Raw genomic sequence first — 24,570 nt, 5'->3', positions numbered from 1 at the left:
CAAAGAGCATGTCAATTTCAAGATGCCAGCAGAAATAACAAGGATTTGAGCAACGCTGTGATTTCAAATTGAAGTAATCCCATTTGTACAATTCTAACACTGGAAGACCAAAATAAAAGTGCTTGCAATGGACATAATACCTTCTTCTTTTTTTTTTTTTTAACTTATACAGTATTATGACCATTAGTTTTGCAAAAGGGACTACATTTCAATACAACGTACACGTCTACATCTACAGTTGTGTCTCAATTTGTTAATAATTTTAGGATGAAATGAAAACTGACCTACATAGTATTAATAAACATAACCAACATCCATGCAAAATTGATACTGATTTCCTATGGTCATGTCATACTAAAATTACAATGATGTGTGTGTATATATATATTAAATAAACTATACTTGCAGAGAGGCTCCATATAAAGGTACATGTAGAAAGGAAGACAGTGAAAAATTTGAGTTCTACAAAGATTACAACAAAGGGGGGGAAATGCTGTAGAAGAATACACACAGAAAAAATACTTCTAGAAGGTTTGATAACGTTTGCACAGTGGTCTGAACTGCATTTCAAATTTCTTTAAAATATCCCTCTGTAAGTTAAATTATATAATTTAAGGATGCTAATGAATGCAAAGAAACCATATCATTCTTCTGATTAAAATGTACTAATAGTTCTTCACTCACATATCAAAGCATTTATTTGTTCTGATTACTAGAAACTGTAGACTTAAGTTCTTCATCATCTCTTGCTTATTCAAAACCACAAAGAGAATTAAGAAACTATAATCACTTAAAAAGTGATTATATAGACAAATAAGTACTTTTTATAAAATATATGCCTTATATTTTTTGAAGTTAAGAAAAAAAACTATGAAAATATAAAGCTACATATTGCTCTCAGCATAAGCACTACAATTTTAAAAAACACCAAATACCTGAGAAGAATTACTCTGAAGTTTGAAGAAGGAAAAAAGAAAAAGACACAAATACCGTCTAGTATTCAGCAATAGGTTTTGGAAGAACCTTAAATGGACCCAAGCATTTGTGTTCTGTGCACTATCAACCAAGTCCAAAGAAAACTCTTTTGTAAATAAAACAACTGCCTATTTTAATCACCAGCAAAATTTAAAGCCCCTTTGTAGAGTTTTGTGAACTCTCAGGTGTGTATGTGAATAAAAGACTCAACACACGTTATGTTTAAGAGGGATGAAGCAGGAAAGTATTCAGGTCCACTTGACCTTGACCTCTGAATTATAAAAATGTTGGTTGAACCAAGCTGCTCAAAGCTCAAGGGAGTCTTCCCCTGGTTATGCAAAGTAATCACAATGTGCCAAGTAGCAGTGGGAGATGCAGCTTTCTACAGAACATCACAGCTGGGAATTGAGAACAAATGAATCACATGAATCCAAAGCACAACTGAGTGCCCATAACAGAGTTGTGCAAAGAGAAAGTTTTCTTACTGTCATATTGTGCTATTAATTGTTATCCAGTTGACTCAAAACTTAAGTCTGAATATTTTAAGGTATTATGTTTTTGCTGAACAGGAAATTTTTACATAATAAAGAATTAGCATCATAGAACATGACAAAATGAGTGTTTTGGTGCTTTTTAAATAATGCACTGTTTTATATGCAGATTGGAGAATAACTTCCTAGAGTGGGGTTTTTTGTGGGGTTTTGGGGGGTGTGTTAAATGAATGAGTGAACATGTACTCTGAACGCTACTTACCGTGTTTTAAGGGATATATTGTTCAACAGTGATTAACAGTGTTAACAGTGGTTCAGTGAAACTTAGCTTAGACACCTTTCCTTGTATTTTTACATTATCACTAGCATAACATAATTCACAGACAGATATCTCCAGTCAACTGGCCAACTCTGCCTGCACTTTGGCATCATAAAAATGTGCTTATTTCACAAGAAGGTCACTAGTTCAAACTTCCTTTTGACTAGTAAGCAAGCTCTATGTATTTTCTGTTTAAAAAACAGGGTTTCAATAATCCAGAAATAAATCACCAGTGTCTTAAGTTTTGCATTCCTTTATGAAGAGGAAAAAATTCAAAATACAGCAGTTGCAGATAATCTATTTACTGAATAGAAGTTAACAAAAAAGTGGCATAGGAAAAAAAAAAAAATCAGCCAAAACCTTTAGCAACTGCTCCTGCATTCAAAAGAAAGCAGAAAAGACATGAATTAAGACAGGCACAGTATCTTAACATTTCATTTGGAAAAATTCCAAGTCAATATCAAATCTGCTGGTCTATCACAATTAACTTTGGCTCATAATGTGCTATCAAATCCCACACAAATAAGTGTACATTACATGCTGTACTCATTGTTTTAAAAATGATACATTCACAAACTGCAGTGACTTATGTCATAGCACATTTATTTTGTCAAGTTCCAAGTTCTTCTTAATTAATTTAGCTGATTACTCTATGGAATTTTCAACACACTTAGAAATGACATTATTTCTGTTAATAAACAGTTTAATTATGAAAATAATATTATAAATATTTAAATAATTAAATAACCTCTAGCTGATGGAAAGCTAAGGGTTGTTTTCTGCTTTCTCATCACAGCAATCAATTAGTAGGGTTGAAAAAGTGGAAAGAGGGTATGTTTCCTCATCTGTCCACATTAAATGGAATAGCAAGCCTCCTCATTTAGGGCTTATGCACACATTCTGTAAGCAATTTATAACTTGCACTGCATGACAAAATGCTGAAATCTTTACAACCCATCTATTCCAGACTAGTACACTAGGATGCCTTATAGTCTTTGTAGTGGTCATTATGTAGACTAAAACTGCTATGAATACCACTTTGACAATTATCTGAGTGAACAGTCATGATTATTTCAAGACAACAACTCTTAGGCAAACAGATGTAAACAATCCTTCAAGCAAACGTAACAGTAATCTCATGACTCATACCTCCTGTAGCAATTTGTCTAATTTGTGCTGTAATTCAAGGAAGTATCGTGATGTGATGAGGCCCTGCTGGGATTTATCCAAACAATCTCGAGCCAGTTCTGTGACCTGATGGTGGGTAAAACTGAGCACTCCATCTGCCAGAGGAAGGGTGTTCTCTGGAGAATGATTTGTTATAATGTCCTGAAGCCTCTCTTCCATCTGAGCTGTGGCCTATAGACAAATAGATACATGATACATTGAATCAGCTTTACATGAAACTAAGGGCCTCAAAGTTTATTTCTGACTCTGCAACATTTCTGTACTGCCTAAGAAGTTACCTAGCTGGAATGAGAGAAATGAGTGGAGAAAAAAAGCAAGCCTACAGAACAGTAAAGTGACAGGTGATGTTTCCTCACATTACCAGTCCTTAAAACCAACAGCCTTATTGTTCTACTACACAGATCCTCCCCTTTGTCTGCCACTGGTGATTAACTGTGCACTAATCTATATCTTCCTTTCATACAGGTTATACCATGAAAATATTTTGCTAGGCAGAACGTGAATGAACATCAACTGATTAAAAGCACCACAGGTCCTGCCAGATGTGTCTGCAGGTTGCTAGATTTGTCTGTTTTACAGAACTGTCTGGTTCTCACAAAATAGCAGACACTTAAAAAAGCCTTAAATGTATTTTTATTCGTAAGAAGTAATCCCACACCTCTTAGTTCGTATCTCAAACACTGAAATGAGTATGTTGTTCCACACTTCAGATAGCTGCTCAGTCGCTCTGCAAATCCTGACAAATTTCTCTTCATATTTTTATGAAGACACATGAAGAAATTTCTTCTATTTTTTAGCCACTTTTTGGAACAGTATCAGCTCTACCTTATTTTGTTTTCCAGGGGTCATCAAAATCCTATGAGCAATCAAAAGTGCAGTGCTCCAAGATGTACACTTGCACCTAGGAACTCATTTGTATCTCAGACCTCTGGACATGACAGCAATGTGTCCTCACTTGGTCTCACAGTCCAACCCCCACAAATGTGTACTGATCTTCAAAATTAAAGTAAGTATATAATGAGTGTTTGGGAAAAGGAATAAATGCCACTAAAGGAAGGAATTTGCAGGTATATCAGCAGATGCTGCACAAAACTTAGCCACAGAAACAATTTTTGGTTTACTAATACAGGATACATTTGCCCCAGGTACACAGCACCTATTGAAATCAAATGTACCGTCAGTTTCTAATCAGCAGGATATATTACCAGCATGACTCACTTCGAAATCAGTTCAGCAGCTTTGCCAAATGAATGTCCAGTTCTCAGCAGGGATTTTCTTTACTGTGATTTTATCTTTGTAATAAGAGCTTGGTGATGCTTTACGAAAGCCATTACAGGGTTGGATCATTAGTTCTCATAACAAAAACACTGCTTACTTAAAACCTATGTAGCCTATCAATTTAGATACTTGGTATCTTAAATAGAATTCATTACCTTTGGGAACCTTTCTTTGTAGACATGGTTCATCATAATTATTTCATTATCACAGCAGGCAGGAGAACGTCCAGGGCTGCAAGCAAAGCAAAACAAATTATCCCTTTAAACTTGTCTCAGCATGAACTACAATTAGTTATTATATTTTTGCAGTTTATTTGTAACAAAAAAATCAACATAGACTTCACTGGAAAGGTACATTCTGCCATCAGTGGTACACTTGGTTCCCTTCTGCTATTTCTGACCAGGCCCTGAAAACTACTACCTGCGTTCTTGACATCTAACTGCTAACTATGTTATTTTCTTAGTTTGTAACTACACTTCAGGATACAGGCAGTTTTGCAACACTTGTGAACATCACCTTTTTCTCAGAAGGGTAACAGAGATATATTTAACTGTTAACTATGACTATACCTGCCCCTTTGACAGTTACATACAATCAAAATAGCAAGACCTGACCACGAAGTCTGTTAGCTGCAAGTGAAAAAAGTTAAGAAGAATTAGTCTTTTTTTTTTTTTTTTAAAAAAAACCCAGATAATTAAAAAAAAAAAATCAAACCAATCTATTTCTAATCTGACCAGCAGATAAAGGCAGCAAGTTCCTACAAATAATGCCATATGTATGCTTGAGTCCCATGAACGCTGGGGTACTGTGCTTGTAAGGAAAGCATGAGATTTGCAGGAAAAAAAAAAATCCATAAAATATACCCAGAGCCTCGGCTAACCTACAAAACTGCTTTTTGCTATCATGAGCCCCATTGTTCCTCTGAAAAATCTCCATCTGATTTTCCTGGGTTGGTGACACTGGCCCATTCAGTCTGGTTTAGAAGATGTGGAGTAGGAAAGACCCCACAAAGGGGATGCTATTCTCTAGGAGTGACTTTATCATAACATGTACACAGGGGTTGCTTGCATGAGCAGAACTGGCTTTTAGCTTTCTAAAAGGGCAAAACTGAACACTAAAATTTGTTCCAAGATATCACAATGGTGAGTCCTTTAACTGATATGGACAAATCCATTTATGTAGCAGGGTAGGTACATAATTTCACTGTAACACTTCTGCAGCATAATACCTTTTCTGAAAACGCTTGGCTCTTGTTTTTTCCCTGGAGTATTTGTACACACTCTGTGAGTTCAAATGGAAGATTTTTATTTTTTTAAGTGTGTCCTGGTTTCAGCTGGGATAGAGTTAATTTTCCTCCTAGTAGTTGGTACAGTGCTGTGTTTCGGATTCAGTGTGAGAATAATGTTGGTAACACACTGATGTTTTAGCTGTTGCTAAGTAGTGCTGACCCTAAGTTAAGGACGTTTCAGTTTCTCATGCTCGGCCAGCAAGCAGGTGCACAAGAAGCTGGGAGGGACCACGACCAGGACAGGTGACCTGAACTAACCAAAGGGATATTCCGTACCATAGAATGTCATGCTCTGTACATGAACTGGGGGGAGTTGGCCAGGAGGGACAGATCACTGCTCGGACATCCGTCAGTGAGTGGTGAGCAATTGCACTGTGCATCACTTGTCTTTTCTTGGGTTTTATTTCTCTCTTTTTGCTATATTCATTTTCATTACTATTATAATATTTTACTTCATTTTAGTCATTAAACTGTTCTTATCTCAATCCTTGAGTTTAATTTTTTTTCCCAATTCTCCTCCCCATCCCATCGTGGGGGAGGAGTGAGTGGTTGTGTGGTGCTTAGTTGCCACCTGGGGTTAAACCATGACAAAGTGTTAAAAGCATAACAGAAATTCAAAAAAAATGGATATGTGGCAATAAGTACAGTACAATTTCAATCTGTAATCTTCTAATGAAGAAACGATTTTTTTTCTTAGTAACCAGTATGCAGTTTCATGTAGGTAGCAACTATGTTTGTCACAATACTCTACACAGATTTTAAAACAAAACTCAAACCCAGAGTTGAAATATACTGCACTTAAAAACTCATTCCTTAAGATCTGTACACCTGTGAAACTCTTTTTAAACTTCTGAAAAAATCAATACAACAATTAGAAATATACTACTTCCATTTTCTTCCTTCCAGTTCTTGACAACTTATCCATAAAATTTATCTGTGTTTTCCAAACCTAAACTATTCTGACAGTTTAGAACTGATCTTGGATAAAATGTCATCTTACACAAATAGCCACTGCAAATGAAATGCAGAGGCCTGGTCTTCGGGAAACAAGAAACTGAAGTTCATCTTGATTAAAGAAAATAAATGAGTCCATACCCCCCACCTGCCCATTTGTTCTTTATCATGTTTCTTTCCAGATAGTCCTAGGATATAAATACATTTTGAATTACTTTTGCAAATAAAGACTTTATTCTGTGAACAGTTTGAACTCTGAAAGAGAACCAGTGCCACAGTCAGATCAATAATGACTAGCTCATCAAGATAGTTCATGCGGGTTAGTTGCTTTAAGACCTAGCTTACAACATTAACCACTGAAGTAAGCAATGATCAACACCAGAAGCAAGAATTTAGAAGGACTATTTGCAGTTCAGCCTCAGATGCGTACTTCTTGTACTATACTTATCAATTTTAAAAAGAGTGAATGCCCGCAATGTACAAAACTATGATGCTCCAGAATATGTGAATTTACATCCAACCCTTATTTCCAGACAACCAAACTCACCTGAGGCTTCGAGACCGAGGGCGCATTGCAGTGGTCATGCACCTGTTATCACTGGCAATGCTTTCAGTGGTACAGAAATGCTTAGACAAAAAATGTAGTTCGTCAGGTGTTGGTTGGTATGGTAACTGGTGTAGCTTCTCTTGGGATGAGCAGGATGACTACAAGAACAGAACAGAACACAAGCTACTATCAGAGTGAAAAAACAGTTTCAAGGCCATTTCAGTGCTCATGAATAAAGCCAGTTAATTTAAAAATTATAGTTACTGTTTCCTACACCTGACTACCAATTTAAAGAAGAATAATTAGTCTCAACTTAATGAGCTAAATATAGAGTAAATACAAAAAACCTACTTCAGTCCCAGAAGAAAGAGCCACTGCACTTCAAAAGTTCAAATTTCTTCTAAGGCAACAATGACATCTAATGTCAGTTATCAGTTAACATACACCAGTACATATGAATAGTTAAAATGGGGTCTGCTGAAAATTATTTGAGTAGGGCAGCATAAGTATGATAATCATAGAGTATAACTAATTGCCACAATACAAATTGTAAATCTACATAATGAAGGTACTTCATTATCCATATTTAAGACATTATTGATGCTTAAAATAAAATGAAACATAATCTAAATTCTTGCTAAAAAAATTCATATGCTATTTTCTTTTAAAATCCTGTACATTCAAAATTAAGTGGAAGAACTTCATACATTTATACAGACAGGTTCTATGGCTGACAAAATCAACGGGATTACACTCAAACCATCCACTTAGTATAAAACAGGAATATACAGGCAGGTATGAAATCAGAAGTGCTACCACAATTAACTACCCTTTCAAAACTGCAAGTATAAAGCTGCACTAGATAAAGCAGTTCAGATGATCATACTATCATATTGTACTGTCTTCTACGCAGCGCGGCTAGCTACCTGAGCTACACTAAACATTTGGAGGTAGAACTTGGAAACTACTTCCCTAAGCCTGATTTGGTGTCCTTGTAAAGAACACATACACAGTTCAATGCAGTTAACAACCAGCCTTGCTAATCTGGACTGATGGGTGTAGACAGAGAATGTTCTACTCTTTCTGGTACCAAAACTAGTTTCCAAGATAGCTTGTTCACAAATATCCTTGTATGACTGCACAAAGCTGTTTGGTACCATGCAGACACCCCTTTTATTTTACCTGCAGAGGGGAAGAAGTAAAAAAAAACTTGTAAATCTTTCTGGAGCTCTTCAGTCTCCAGCTGGCTTTTTCAAGACAAGAAGATTCTTATAGAAGTCAATCTTAATGTGCACATTATTGTTCTCATCTGTCTTCTCATAGAGGACACCAAGGCCCCTGCCTGGCTGCTCTTTTACTGGAGGACAACACACTAAGAGCTCCTTTGCTATATTATCCTTAGTGAGGGAAATCAATAAACTTTCATACTGTATAGACACTGCCCTACATTGCTACAGTCAGCATGTAATATCCAGGCTGGCAAGCACAGAAACTAGACAGTCTTTGTAATTTTCTGGCAATTTGTGTGGTAAAGGCTGAATATATCCTAATTCCTACGAACTCAAGAAAATATTATTTATCACACTAGATCTCATGAAGTCATATCTTAAAAGTAAAAAAGAAGAAAATCCACTACGGGAAAAGGTTAACTCAGGCAGAACTGGTCTACATGAGAAGGCTATATCACAGCAGAACAAATTAAATTTAGCAAGATTGCATTACCTTGCTTTGCTGCAGGCTAAGAAGCATGCATGCCAAGAATTTACCACAATTCACATGTCAGGTAGTAACTTGTCAAGTCACAGTAACTCGTTTATGAAATTCATCCTTAGCACACTGCCATGCATAATTCAGCACACAGCATAGGTAAGTTCTTTCTTATCTCACACTATGGCAGCTAGTTGCAGTTAACCTACAGCCATGCTCCATAAGATGAAAGATACTCTAGCACAGGGAGATTTCCCAATACAGACAGTCACATTGCCATTTTTATAGAATCAATCTACCTCTTCAGCTTCAGGGGATTCTGGGAAGATCAGGAGGACAACCACCAGTATCACACATTTTCTCATATAAGGTGTCACAGAGTGTAGATCGAACAGGATTAAAGTGAGAATCTTTCTTTCACTAACAACTCTCACTTGTATCAGGACCATCGCAGGCACAGTGAGTTTTCTTGGAGGCCTGAATTATGATCTCTGTACAAATTAAATTCTCATAGAAAAACTCTTAAAAATTAGCTCTCTTGGCATTCTAGAACAGCTGCTCGAAAAAGCACGTAAGATTTAAGATATTTTTAATATGCACAACCACACTGCATCACAGCAATGCTTTCTTGTTCCTTCAACACAAAAGCAAATTTGCAGCCAATACCAGCTAATGTAACCCTAAAGTCTCTTCCTCATCTCCTTACTCTATTTCCCCATCCAAATAAGCTTCCAGGAACATCATCTACTGACAAAAATACGCAACTGAGTATTCTTTCACTTTACCATTTTTATAGGCTTGCTCTCCTAGAAGACACACAATCATTTCAACTGCGTCTCATAACTGGCAAGATCTGACCCAACTTGGCTAAAATATGACACACCAAGAATTTATTTTCAAATGAATAATCTTAGCAGGAGATGTTTTCATTTAATTTCAGCTTTGTTGTGAGAACTGGGATATGTGGTACTTGCACCGCTTCTAAACCCAGGAGCTTCCATTAAATTGATAACTCTATCAATCTCTACACTTTAAATATTAAAAAAAAACCCAACAAACAGGCTAACAAGCAATGATGAGCTACACTCATCTGAGCATAACCGTGATTACCAAAGATCCTTCTGCCCTGCCTTTGACTTTCAGTTGCTTGTAAAGATCAAAGCTGTGCTCTATTGTGATGTGTAAAAACTGTTTCTGATCTCCAGTTGTATGTCACCTCTGGATTAACATGAATTTCATTTATCCAGCATTGAAAAGGGAGTGTTCTCTATGTACACTTTGGCTATTGCGCGTGAAGTGGTCTCTCCTTGCCTCTAAGAATTTATAAGAATGTGGAGAAGCGGGCTACACAGTGCTAGCTGTTTCAGATGCTGAAAAAGTACATGAAACCAATTAGGTGGGCACACTACCAGTTTTCATTTTCTGTTTCATGTATATCGTCTAGTGGGTAAAAAAATAAAGTGAAAAGCACCTCTACTAAGAAGTAAAGAAATAGTGGCTAGATTTCAAATTCAGAGGTTGTCCCAGTGCTTTTGCAGGGCTCTCAGCAGTAGAGGATTCTTGGAGGAAAACACCCCCAAAAGTAACCTGTCCTGGTTTCGACCAGGATGGAGTTAATTTTCATTGGAGTATTTCATACCATGTGATGTCATGCCCAGGGATTTAGGTGGGCGGGCACTCTCTCTCTTGTTTTTTTGCTTGGGGCTTGCACGCGCATCATCTGCTCTCGGGTCTTGTTGTTGCTGTGGGGGGGCAGTCGCCGCACTCGGTAAGCCACTGCTATATTTTACCCGTTTTCTTTTTTGGACTCACTATTGTTACTGTTGTTCTCTTGTTATATTTAGTAAATTCTTTCTTTTTATTCAGCCTACGAATTCTCTTCTTTTTGTCCCTCCCCTATTTTACCAGAGGGGTGAATGGCCGGCCATGTAGCGTCTGGCTGCCGGCTGAGTTCAAACCTCCACAGCTTTTGGCGCCCAGTGAGGGGCACCGAGGTTTTTTTCTTTTTGTTTGAGATAACAACAACAAAACCGGTAAAATGTGGATTGCTTGGCTACTTAAGATCTTATCACCTCATTTGCAATACTGTTTCCCATGCTGTTGCTCACCTTCCATGAGAGCTGGGTTAAGGTTTTGTTTCTGTTGTACTATGTGATGCTCATCTATGATAGCGTGCAGTCATCAGTCCTTGGGCTATTTACAGCTGTGTTTGAGAAATTTGGGGAGTTCAAATATCTTTGGAATGTTGACATAAACATGGTTACCGTGCTGTTAGGAGCTAGTGTGTTCCTGCATGTGGTTCAGGTTTTGTTTATGGTTAAGCTACTATTTAAGATTAACCAAGTAACAGAAACTGCAGCCACTACAAGCCCGAGGACAGGTGCTGCAGCTGAACCAGAGAACCAACCCACGACAGTGTCAGTTGCTCCCATACAGAAGAAGAAATACACAAGAAACTCCCCTCGCAGTGTACAGGGTGATGATGAACCAGGCCCATCACGAGAACAGGAGGAGGCAGAGCCAGTGATAGTCACCCAATCCTTGTCCTTGAGTGAGTTGCGAGACATAAGAAAAGATTACAGCCACCAGCCAGCTGAGCAACTCATTACCTGGCTGCTCCGGTGCTGGGATAGCGGGGCCACTAGCATGGAACTAGAGGGCAGGGAGGTGAGGCAGCTGGGATCCTTGTCTAGGGAAGGGGGCATTAACAAAGTCTTTGGAAAGGAAACAAAATCTCAGTCTCTGGAAGCGACTTCTGTCAAGTGTGAGGGAGAGGTATCCCTTCAAGGATGACTTTACATGTCGACCAAGTAAGTGGACCACTATGGAAAGAGGCATTCAATACTTGAGGGAGCTGGCTGTGCGGGAGGCAGTTTACTACGACCCAGATAATGCACGGCTACCCACAGATCCAGATGAAGTCCGATACACCTGGCCCATGTGGAGGACTTTTGTAGGGAGCACACCCTCATCATATGCCAATGCATTAGCAATAATGGACTGGGCAGACGAAGAGGGACCAACAGTGAATGAACTGGCTCGCTGACTACGACGATATGAAGAAAGTGTCTCTTCCCCCATCATCACGGCTGTGAACAAATTATCTCAAGATGTCCAGCAACTTAAGGAGAACATGTCCTACTCCCCACCTGCACAGACCAGAATCTCGGCTATTAGGAGCAATCGTTTCTATACTCGAGAGAACCGGTACACACCACGGGGGAAGCTGTGGCATTGCCTGTGTGACTATGGAGAAGACATGAAGAAATGGGATGGAAAACCTACGTACCTCCTAGAAAAGCAGGTGTGTGAGCTGGAAGGAAGAACAAGTACAGAACGTCGTCCTTTCAGGAGAAATGCTGCTCTGGTTTCCAGTAATCAAGTGCCCAAACGGAGCATAAAGGTCAACTTTGCTCATGATCCTACAAGAAGAACTTCTGACTTGTATTCACAAGAAGTGAGTGATCAAGATGAGGCTGAAACCCGTGCACACCACACTTAACCTATTTGTCACTAGCGAGTATTATGATCAACATTAGAGGGGCCCTGCCTCCCGCCAGGCGGAGGACAGGGACAACCAAATTTACTGGACTGTGTGGATTTGATGGCCTGGCACATCCGACCCCAGCAGTATAAGGCTCTAGTGGACACTGGTGCGCAATGCACCCCAATGCCATCAAATTTTAGAAGAGCAGAACCTGTATTTCAGGAGTGACAGGGGGTCTCAACAGCTGACTGTATTGGAGGCTAAGGTGAGCCTAAGTGGAAAAGAGTGGGAAAAAACACCCCATTGTGACTGGCCCAGACTCTCCATGTATTCTTGGCATAGGTTATCTCAGAAGAGGGTATTTTAAGGACCCAAAAGGGTATTGGTGAGCTTTTGGTATAGCTGCCTTGGAAACAGAAGAAATTAAACAGCTGTCTGTGTTGCCTGGTCTATCAGAGGATCCTTCTGTTGTGGGATTGCTGAGGGTTGAAGAACAACGGGTGCCAACTGCCACTACAACCGTGCACCAACGGCAATGTCACACCAATCGAGACGCTGTAATCCCTATCCATAAATTGATTTGTCAGCTAGAGAGCCAAAGAGTCATTAGCAAGACGCGCTCCCCTTTCAACAGCCCCGTATGGCCAGTGCGGAAGTCTAATGGAGAGTGGAGATTGACAGTGGACTATCGTGGCCTGAATGAAGTCATGCCACCGCTGAGTGCTGCCATGCCAGACATGTTGGAACTGCAATATGAACTAGAGTCAAAGGTGGCCAGGTGATACGCCATGATTGATATTGCCAATGCATTTTTCTCCATCCCTCTGGCAGCAGAATGCAGGCCACAGTTTGCTTTTACCTGGAGGGGTGTCCAATACACCTGGAATCGACTGCCCCAGGGGTGGAAACACAGCCCCACCATTTGCCATGGACTGATCCAGACTGCACTGGAACAAGGTGAAGCCCCAGAACATTTACAGTACATTGATGACATCATTATATGGGGTAATACAGCAGAAGAAGTTTTTGAGAAAGGGGAGAAAAGAATCCAAATCCTTCTGAGAGCCGCTTTTGCCATAAAGCATAGTAAAGTCAAGGGACCTGCACAAGAGATCCAGTTTTTAGGAGTAAAATGGCAAGATGGACGTTGTCAGATTCCAATGGAGGTGATTAATAAAATAACAGCTATGTCCCCACCAACTAACAGAAAGGAAACGCAAGCTCTCTTGGGTGTTGTGGGTTTCTGGAGACTGCACATTCCAAATTACAGTCAGATTGTCAGCCCTCTCTATCAAGTGACTTGGAAAAAGAATGATTTTGTATGGGGCCCGGAGCAGCAACAGGCTTTTGAGCAAATTAAGCAAGAAACAGTTCATGCAGTAGCCCTCAGGCCAGTTTGGACAGGGCAAGATGTTAAAAATGTGCTCTACACTGCAACTGGGAAGAATGGCCCTACCTGAAGTCTCTGGCAGAGAGCACTAGGGGAGACTCGGGGTCGACCCCTGGGGTTTTGGAGTCGGGGATACAGAGGATCAGAGGACTGCTATACTCCAACCGAAAAGGAGATACTGGCAGCATATGAAGGGGTCCGAGCTGCTTCAGAGGAGATCGGGACTGAAGCACAGCTTCTCCTGGCTCCCTGACTGCCAGTGCTGGGCTGGATGTTCAAAGGGAGTGTCCCATGTGGAGTAAATGGATCGCATTAATCACACAATGGGCTTGAACAGGGAGCCCCAGCCATCCGGGAGTATTGGAAGTGATCACAAATTGGCCAGAAGGCAAAGATTTTGGAATGGCACCAGAGGAAGAGGTAGCACGTGCTGAGGAGGCCCTACCATATACTGAGCTACTGGATAATAAGAAGCAATATGCCCTGTTTACTGACAAGTCCTGTTGCATTGTGGGAAAACATCGAAGGTGGAAAGCAGCTGTATGGAGCCCCACACAACGGGTTACTGAAGCTGCTGAAGGAGAAGGTGAATCGAGTCAGTTCGCAGAGGTGAAAGCCATCCAGCTGGCCTTGGATATCGCAGAGCGAGAAAAGTGGCCAGTGCTCTACCTCTATACTGACTCATGGATGGTGGCAAATGTGCTGTGGGGGTGGTGACAGCAGTGGAAACGGAGCAACTGGCAGCACAGAGGCAAACCCGTCTGGGCTGCTGAACTGTGGAAAAATATTGCTGCTCAAGTAGAGAATCTCTTGTTATATTTAGTAAATTCTTTCTTTCTATTCAACCTACGAATTCTCTTCTTTTTGTCCCTCCCTTATTTCACCAGAGGGGTGAACGGCCGGCCACGTGGCGTCTGGCTGCCGGCTGAGTTCAAACCTCCACATAACTGTAAGAAATATATGACATGAATTCTCTACTGCTGGTTTCTTCTACAAAATTCCAATTTACTGGAAAAACAGGTTTCTTTCCACAAGCCAGAAAATGTTCAATGCTAGGGAAGGCATCTGTTTTAATATTTATATAATGTGGTCTAAGGAAATAGAATTCCCCATAGAATTCCCATAGATAAACTGGCTGGTCATGGCCTGGATGAGCGTACAGTCTGCTGGGTCAAGCACTGGCTGGATGGACGGTCCCAGAGAGTGGTGGTCAATGGAGCTAAATCCAGCTGGCAGCCGGTCACAAGTGGTGTTCCTCAGGGCTTGGTGTTGGGACCATTTCTGTTCAACATCTTTATTGATGATCTTGATAAGGACATGATCTTGATAAGGACATAGAGTGTATCATCAGTAAGTTCGCAGATGACACCAAGTTAAGCAGGAGTGTCGATCTGCATGAGGATAGGGAGGCTCTACAGAGAGACTTGGATAGATTGGATCAGTGGTCCAACGTCAACGGGATGAGCTTCAACAAGGCCAAGGGCCAGGTCCTGCACTTGGGCCACAACAACCCCCTGCATGGCTACAGGCTTGGGGAGGTGTGGCTGGAGAGCTGTCTGGAAGAGAAGGATCTGGGGGTTCTCATTGACAAGCAGCTGAACATGAGCCGGCAGTGTGCCCAGGTGGCCAAGAAAGCCAACGGCATCCTGGCTTGTATTAGAAATAGTGTGACCAGCAGAAGTAGGGAGGTGATAGTCCCCCTGTACTCTGCACTGGTGAGGCCACACCTGGAGTATTGTGTCCAGTTTTGGGCACCTCAATACGAGAGAGATCTCGAGGTGCTGGAGCGAGTGCAGAGGAGGGCAACGAAGCTGGTGAAGGACCTGGAGAAGAAATCCTGTGAGGAGCGATTGAAGGAGCTGGGACTGTTTAGTTTGAGGAAGAGAAGGCTGAGGGGAGACCTCATCACTCTCTATAACTACCTGAAAGGACATTGTAGAGAGGTTGGTGCTGGTCTCTTCTCACAGGTAATTAGTGACAGAACAAGGGGGAAGGGCTTTAAACTGCATCAGGGGAGGTTCAGACTGGACATTAGAAAAAAATTTTTCACAGAAAGAGTGGTCAGACAGTGGAATAGGCTGCCCAGGGAGGTGGTGGAGTCACCATCCCTGGATGTGTTTAAGGGTCGTTTAGATGAGATGCTGGGGGATATGGTGTAGGGGAGAACTTTGTAGAGTAGGGCTGATGGCTGGACTCGATGATCCCAAGGGTCTTTTCCAACCTGAATGATTCTGTGATTCTAAATATCAAGGGAGAACTCAACAACAGTCTATTATGGAAGTTAAGAGATCCAAGTCCATAAATGAAAGTGATATATTTTTTCATAAATGCAAAAATTATGTAAAACTGCTCCACATTCCAGGATGCATACAGTAGTTAGTAAACTTAAGTGGGAAAGAAGTATTTGAACTAGAATTACCATTTTAAAATTAAAGATGTCAAGGAAAAAGCATATGAGTATGGACTGAAAATTAAAACTGTGTTTTGATATGTTTCTGACACAGCTTTTCATTTCCTTTCTAGCACAAGCCTGTTTTTCCTAACAGTGACAGGGTTGCTATGGCAATTACTTATTATCTGACATAACCTGCTTTACATCAATATATTTTAAGTAAAGAGCACAGCATATTTGATCTAGTTCCAACGAGAGGTATATAAACATGTACTATGGAAAATGTTTAGGGAATTAACGTGAATCCAGGTAATTTGCTTGGCAAAAGTAAGATCTACACAGGAAAGAAAGCAGAGGTCAAAAATCAGTGCTGCTGAGGAACAGTTCCCAGGGGAAGAGAAAGCTTACTTAAATTGTAAAAGAAACATTTTTTTAAAAAAAAAAAAAATCAGATATCGGGTGTCTAGTAACATGTATCATTCATAAAACAGTATTTTTGTTCATGATATATCCCTACAGGTAAAAAACAAGGGTAGAGATACAAAACAGTTTTTGAAGAGTCATAGTTGGATCTACAAGGACCAAGCCCTTTACTGTAAAGATGTAACTGTCAAAATGCCAACTATTTGCTATTTCCAAAGCAGGCTTCCTCCACAGCTCCTCAGTCTGTCAGGTGTGGCTATCACAACAGACAACTTAGTTCCAGGTTGTAACATGACTCAGTACTTCCTCTTCAGTATAGGGGTGTACAAGATGTGCAAAAGTACAGATTCATACTTCTCTCATTGCCTAGCTCGTAAGTATTGAAGCAGGATCTCATGCACTGCCATGGTGTACATCACAAGTCAGACAGTACATGCATGTCAGGAGGGCTGATACAAGATCAGGCAAAAATTAACAAATTAGACATATATTTATCCTATTATGTATCCCAAAAGATTATTCTATTATAATTATAGCCATCTAAAATGCTAAGTATCTAACCTGTTATAGGCTAGATGCACTAACAGCTCACTACTGCCAAAGAAAAAATGACAGGCAAATGTGTGATTCATCCCATTTTAAGATAGTAGCCTAACCTAGGATGGATGAATCATGTCATAGACTGTCTCTCTTTCTTTCCTGTTATGAAGGCAGCCTCACTTAAGGCTTGATACCTAGCTACCATATAGTTAAACTAAGACAGTATGCCTCCCCTCCTGCTTCTCCACAGGTTAAAAGGGGGCCGTTAAACACTACTCACTGCCAGAAGGTATCTCTAAGCAAACGATGCATTGCCTTAAGTTTTCTTCTATTTCTGTGAAGTAAAGCAGTTTCGTATCCCATATTAATTCACATTCTACCAACAGTAACAAAATCTACATTAAGGGAAGCAAGCTACATTTGAGAAAAGAAATCTATCAGCACAGCAAAGTGGATACTTACAGAAACAGTTGAGCTGGGTGTATTTGTACCATAGCCAGAAGAAGGGAGAGAAGCCAAAGACCAGCGGCGACCATCAGTCCTGTAGTGAAACTGAGGTTAGTCAAATGAACACTGTGGTATCCTAATACAGAAACATCTATGGAAATATTACTGTGTAAAAATGCAGTCGAAAAACATGATACAAACAGGGTTTTTAATAAAGAGTAAATTTTCACAATGTACCACAATAAACAATCATTTAGCAAAGATGACTTAGGCTTACAATTTTATGCTTTTTAGTGTGCTTTTCTAGTTAAAAATCTATGAGATGAAACAACCAGAAAGTGAATGAACAGCCCCACAGAACTGGTGTCTCACTATACACAAAGAAATGGACCACAGGGAGTTTTCACAACTCTCAGGTATATCAGATGAAAATTAATGAGAAGCAAATTAAAAACTTGTGAACAAATGCAAGCCACAATGCTCTGAACCACAGAATAACCACCAGTCTGCTTGAAATACAAGGGTAGTGCTTTCTAAACCGACATCAGTACAGGATACCAACAAACTAGCAGGCTAATGTCAAATAACTGCAAAGAATGATTAAGTAAAAATAAACTTGTTAGATGGTTAGATATGTAAATCAAGAAAAATAATTTTGCAGCAAAATCATGCTCACTCAGAATAAAAAAAAAATAAATCAGACCCAAGCCAATTTCTGTTTTTCACTGCTTGAGGTGAGCTACACACACACAACATGGAATTTGAACATTCAAAGTGACAAATCAAAAGACAACTATGGGAACCATGTTTGGATTTTTGAGGAGGTAACATTTACCTGTCATTTCGGTGCCCATGGCTGGAGTACAATAGTATCAAGTGTGTTGAAAAAAGCAGAATAATACATAAGTAACAAAACAGGACAAGTTTTTATTAGCAAACAGTATGATAGTGAGTGTAAGGAGGAAGGAGAATTGAAGCTCTGTATGACAGCCAGTACAAAGATCGTATCTCAAGTCTTATTTACCTAAGAAGTATAATTCCATAAAGAAGAATTGAAGTCATGCCAAATCAGGAACCTTAAACCTCCTGATGCAGCTTCCCTACCCTTCAAGCTAACTGTCTAAAAAAACCTTGCTTCTCTCCATACTAACACCTTATTTCCTACTCCCATTTATCCATCCGTAAACTACAATCCAAGTCTCTGGGACTTTGAATACATACAGTTTGAGAAAAGAAACTACAGTACATCATTAGTGTTAAAATATAAAGACAACGTGTTAGAGGGACTATGACTATATCAAAGACTGAACTCTGGAAAAAACTTCCTCCTTCTCCATAATTTTGCTTTTAATTCATTAATTCTCCTCCCTTCTCCCCTTCCCCCAAGTATGCATGAGCTACCTCCAGATAAATGAACTATTCCAAAGGAGTTTTGCTACATTTTGGGTCAGCTGCACAAGTTAAATATGTTCATATTTGAAAGAACAAGAACTTGGAAGGTATTTAAACATGGGTGACACCCATATATTCTGCAGCTGTGAGACAGAAAGTACTTCCTTACTGAATAACTCATAATGAACAGGGGTCCTACATCACATAGCAATTCTCACACAGCAATTCCCATACAGAAGGGCCATCAAGGATCAGGATGGGATATCACTGAAAGTTATCTGGGAAGCAAAGGTGGGAGAATAGGAGGCACCCATAAGGGAAAAAGGGAAAAATGGGTAGCAAGCCCCTACAGCATTTACCCCGGACTCTCATACACCAATTGTCCCTGCCCTACAGTGCTGTTCTCACCACTGGAAAGCAGGATCTGTCACCTACCCATGGGCTTGTATAGATGTTGGACTTATACGTACCAGCAGAAGAGGCCTAAGCAGTGGTTACCAGAGGCATAGACTATTCCTGGGCATTGATCACCCACGAGGTGTGGGCAGAGGGAGGTGATACTTGTGGAGGGGGCTGGGGAACACAGCCTCCAGTCCGGTGCACCGGCTGGCAGCACAGCAGAGGGTCACCTTTCTGCTGCTGCTCCCTTTGCTGCTGCTGCTGTGTGGCATGGCCAGCAGTTGATAAGAAACAGCTAAGCTGGGAAGCCCTCCTTTTTCACAGGAGGCTTCCATACTATTTCCTTTGCCTTTCTCTCCCTTTCTCACAGTTCCCCAGCCTTTTGGTATCCCCACTGACTGGGGGGCAGTGAATGGAAAAGGAATATCTACCTCACCTCTGCTCCTTCAACCTGGTCCAACACACACAAACACAGACACAGACACTCTCTCTCTGTCCTTTCCTTCAAGTCATCATTTACAAAACATAACAGAAAAGGCATTAAGTCCTAAGTCTGAGAACTGCTCTCAGTAACCACAGGGCAATTTACTACCAAAATACATCCTATCACAGGTTATAAGAAGAAAACTACAACACAAATACCAAATTAATATGAAAATTTTACATTATTGCTGTTTGAAAGTGTCAAACATTTTCACTATAAACATAGAGTAAAATCAGTTTTCGTAGAACAAAATCAGTTTCCATAGAACACTGCTCTAAAGAAGTTTCTTGAATCCCACTGAAGCAGTGAAATATTTTGAAATCACAGAAAGTTCTTGTGTTAGCATTCCTTTACTTAAAGAATTTATTTAGAGCCCATTAGAGGGCTCTAAAAATGGTCCAAATCCAAATGAAACACTGGTAAACGATTCAGTTTTTTCCTCCTGAATTTTGAGGTCTGCAAAATAATGATTTAAACTTTCTGTCGCTTATGGGTGGGAAAGGAAAACTACTTCCTGCCTGCTGGATTTTTAAGTAATGCTCAGTCTTTCACATCTGCTTTTTCCATTATAAGCTATTTCTGGATTTAATGAATCTTTCTAAAAATATGCTCACAAACAAATGTAATCTATAAAGAGATAGTTTTCCTTTTTTTAAAGATACTATAAAGAGGAAGTAGGTACAAAAGAAATACTCAACTTTAAGGTGTTGATTAGAAAAGTGACATCATAGGCTATTAGAAAGATTGACAAGATCTCTTGCCACAGCTGAATTAGATTCAGGTAAAAGGAATACACAAGTAAAGCGTTCTCCCCTTTGCAACTTTTGAAGAGTGCTATGCCATTTCCTCACGCTTACTTTTGAGAGCTTGTGTGTGCTACTTTATCAAACTCCCAAAATAAAGGGAGTAAAACTATAGCAGCAAGTGCTGTCTCACTGCAAATGCAACAGTTATGTGTCCGGCACTACTTAATGGCAAAGAAAGCCACAGCATTCCAATTTAATTTTCTGTGTACATACTCTTGGGTCAATTTATCAACTGTGCCTACCCTCCCAGGCTTAGAGTTAATGAACATTTTATTTGAGGTAGGCTGACAAGGTGTTAAGTGATAGGGAACCAAAGTGGCATGAATAGGCAGTCTCCCATGACATGCTATCAACTTAGGTTACAGTTCATTTAATAACAATTTACTTCACAGATCACTTCAAATTCACTTTTGATCTTCAAAAATTCTACTAGTATTAATTAATCCTCACAACACTTCTATGACAGAGCTGACTGTCTCAGTGGTACAGACAGTGAAACTGGTCAGGATCAGGTATTAAAGGTATGATGACAGTATTGCTGCTGCCAATAAAATCAGGCCCCAAACTCAGGACCTCTATAATAGTGCTCTTACAAGCGATGCACTTCTTGCATTAAGAAAAAAAAAAAGAAAAAAAACCTAGATGTAGCTTAAAATTTCCCCATATCTCAATGGATGGGGAGATGATGTCAGAATTGGACCTATTACAATTAAGTCATTAAAAAATTTTCATTTTTTTAAATTCAGAAAGGTATGATTGCATTGTGTCAATCATCCAGTACAACTCTGTTGTAACTGATATTTAGGAGAGTCTACACAGGCGAGATAACAATTGTCATTCTAAGTGATAGACTTAGATGTATTTGCAATCACCGCCTAACATATGGGTCCAACAACATCTCCTCTATGTAAAATGTATGCTGCATACTACAAACAACCTCTTACCTTCGTGCAAAAGAAAAGTGGGCTGAGGCACTGGGAGAAAAATTCCTAGGGCTATCCTGAGGACTATTCCCTGTTGAGAGGGGGAGATACACAAAAAAAATTATTATTATGATTAAACCCCCCCCAAAGAACCCACTTAAAAACATTCAGACATACTAATTCAAGCATCTCCAAGCAGGTTAGAAACTAATTTCAGAACTTCTTCTCACACAGTCTCTGAGAAAATAAACTCTGAAATAGAATCTTATTTCAACTCACATTTAATTTACATTTGATTTTTAGTTATTGGGCTTTACAAGTCATAGAAAACCCTCTATTTAGCCTTTTAAGCTGAGAATTCTCAAATTAATTTGAGATTAAAGTTTAAAAAAAATAGTGTATTAGCTTGAAAGAAATATATTTTTAATGTCAGAAACAAGGTGTTTTTTTTGAAAATCACACAAAACATTTGAAAAATAGAAAAATTACGATCAGTGTTATTTTGCCCTTGCACCATCTCTACAGCATTTCCACAGGACCTTTATTCTAATTTCTTTCATTGTTCTTTTTTTTTTCTAGCTGCAAAACAAACAAGCAGACAAAACACACTGAATTAAATTTTTTTTCCCTTAGTTCTATTAGACCAAGGCACGGAAAGGTGACCACCCTCTCTGATGGGCACACTGTGAACAGGTCGTAACTTTAGGGTCTGTTACTTCTTCATTTTAAAGCACCAGACCTCCTGCTGACCAGCATGAGTGCAGAAAGAAGGCAGTTGCTGAGAGCTGCTCCTGCCACCTCTGCCCCTCAGCACATGGCACTAGAGGAGACACAATATCTGAAGAAGAAATAAAGATGATCCCTGGGAAAAAACCAAACACACACCAAAACCTAAAAGGATTTGACTTAAAGTAGCAGTGGCATACATCTAGCAGTCAATCCTTCCTTAAATAGGGAACAGACTGCAACAAAAATACATAAAGAGAAGTAATGTATTTGGTTGTAGCATTTTATTTTTGGACATGAGACCACAACATTAAGCAACAGGAAAAAAAAGCTCTAATGTACACAGAATTAACATTTAATTTCTGAGGAGAAAATTACTACCTATGTGTGAAAAGGCCAGTACAATATAGCGAGTCCTTGAAAGGACTTCAAGTGGCATTGATTTCTACTCAAATTTTTGAATTAACATTGCATTTACAGTGATGTCCTTAACAGATCCCATTAACTCTGTACAAGATAGTGTAATCATGGACCCATTAGGTAGAAAACATAGAGAACACATCCACCCCCCTGCTTTTCTTTGGCTAGAAGCAGATGCAAGATGCTTTTTGAGCTGTGCTTAATCGCATCTTCACAGCTGCTCTTCCCACAGCCCCAAGAGACAAGGATTCCACTCTCATTGGCCAATACCCGCAACTTTTTTTGCCTGTTTATCTATCACAGCTGAATTACGTCCTTCCAACTTTCCCTCCTCCCCCTCAAGATCCCAGCTTCTTCATTACCCTTCAGACACTTCTGAGGGCAAAGATTATTTTTCCCTGAAGTTGGGGTGGTGGTGGTGTGGGGGGGGAAGCAGAGGGACTGAAGCTACATGCATGGCACAGATTTCAATCTTTATTTGGGGACTAACACAATTTATTCTTGTCCTTCATGAACTGCAAACACCAAATTACTGAGAGCAACAGTTCATTTAATTTAACAGCTAACTGGATTTCTTTTGCTGCTACCAGAGCTTATTTAAAAAAAAAATAATAATTGTAACACTGTGCAGATAAAACATGGCCACAAACTTTAGCTACTGCACTAAAAAAATCAGCTGTAATTTGGAGTGTGTTGTGAACTTAGGTAAGTAAGAGGGAAAAAAAAGCTACCTTAAACTCTGGCAGAAAAGCAGAGAATTAGGCTTAAAGTGAGACATAAACACCTTTTGACAGGAAATAATTTGACAAACCAGCATATGGGGGTTTGCAAATAAATTCCTGTCCTCCGATAGCTAATTTAAAGTTATATATGGATATACACATGTATTTAACACACATCAAGGACACGCCTAACCGTCCATTAGTTAGTCAGAACATATGCGTAAATTTCACACAGAAGCAAAAAAATGTGGTGGAAGAATGTAGTAATTTTATAGCTATTGCAGTGGATTTGAGGAGACACAATGCTGCAAACTACTTCGCTAGAATCAACAAAGATCACTTCCTTACAGACAAAACCTGAAGCAGTCAAAGTCTTACTCAGGAAGAGCATCAGATCCTGTTATTAGGAAAATCAATTTGCAAGTACTATTTCCAATTGCAAACGAGCTTTTAAAATAACAAAACTGGCAAAGCCACATACATAATACCTGGATACTAAATCCTGTGGGTTTATGCAGATGTCTAAGAACTCAGACAAGCCTGGAAACAATGAAAATCCAAACCCCAAATGACTGGAGAAACAGCTAGTGCTATTAAGAGTTTAAGGTGTGGTGTTCCAGAAAAGCAAGACAGGTTAGAAACAGAGTCCTGTACATGACCTTCATCCATCATAGCATTCACCCACCCATCTGCAAGTCAATACCTGGGAGACTTTCAGATAAAAACCAGTGCCAGTTAATTCCCTGTCCATATGTGCTGTGCTTGCTTATTAGTCAAATCCCACTGTTCTTTGGGATCTGCTGGTTGTTGTATGTTTTAGTCCTAGGGTATCTCTGTGCTGCTGAGATGACTGTTGGTGTTTCTGACCTGGTAAAGTAAACCTGACTGGTGGTCAGGCATTAGGTAAGTAATTAACTCCAGCATCCTCTGGGAGATACAATGAATAGGCAATCAACATACCAAAACAATACTCCAGTCATGACAACACACAGGGTAGCTCATTTTGCAAGCAGCTATTGTTAAGAAAACCATATCAAGAGTAATTAAATTGTGACTGTTTAGTAAGTAGCTTCAAGAAGTCCTGCATCTTTGCCACAGAAGGAAGATGTTTTAAATCTTTTAAAAAGGCATATGTCACAGTCACTGTATATTATTCATCTATTTTTAACAGGTGTCTACTTACAAAATAAAGTTTCAGATGCAATGACTTCTAGTACTGAGGGAGTAACAACACATCAATGATAATTGTTACCCCAAATTCCTGATGAACCA

The 24,570-nt window shown here is 39.6% G+C and overlaps 1 protein-coding gene across 4 annotated transcripts in view; it reads right to left on the bottom strand.

Moving 5' to 3' along the window:
• MAST4 (microtubule associated serine/threonine kinase family member 4) overlaps window positions 1-24,570 on the bottom strand; it is a 243,741-nt gene that overhangs the window by 48,987 nt on the left and 170,184 nt on the right. For 3 of the 4 annotated variants that reach the window (XM_074811703.1, XM_074811706.1, XM_074811704.1), the window contains 6 exons: window positions 21,452-21,521; window positions 18,262-18,282; window positions 17,442-17,520; window positions 7,041-7,198; window positions 4,407-4,482; window positions 2,935-3,144 (listed from right to left, as the gene is read on the bottom strand). In XM_074811703.1, the coding sequence (XP_074667804.1) occupies window positions 2,935-3,144; window positions 4,407-4,482; window positions 7,041-7,198; window positions 17,442-17,520; window positions 18,262-18,282; window positions 21,452-21,521 (614 nt within the window). The remainder of the gene's footprint in view (window positions 1-2,934; window positions 3,145-4,406; window positions 4,483-7,040; window positions 7,199-17,441; window positions 17,521-18,261; window positions 18,283-21,451; window positions 21,522-24,570) is intronic. The other variant, XM_074811705.1, reaches the window with a different exon arrangement.

Source organism: Strix aluco, chromosome Z (assembly GCF_031877795.1).
Source record: "Strix aluco isolate bStrAlu1 chromosome Z, bStrAlu1.hap1, whole genome shotgun sequence".
Lineage (NCBI taxonomy): Eukaryota > Metazoa > Chordata > Aves > Strigiformes > Strigidae > Strix > Strix aluco.
Note: the sequence above shows the minus strand (reverse complement) of the source record. Positions and strands in the feature narration are given on the sequence as shown.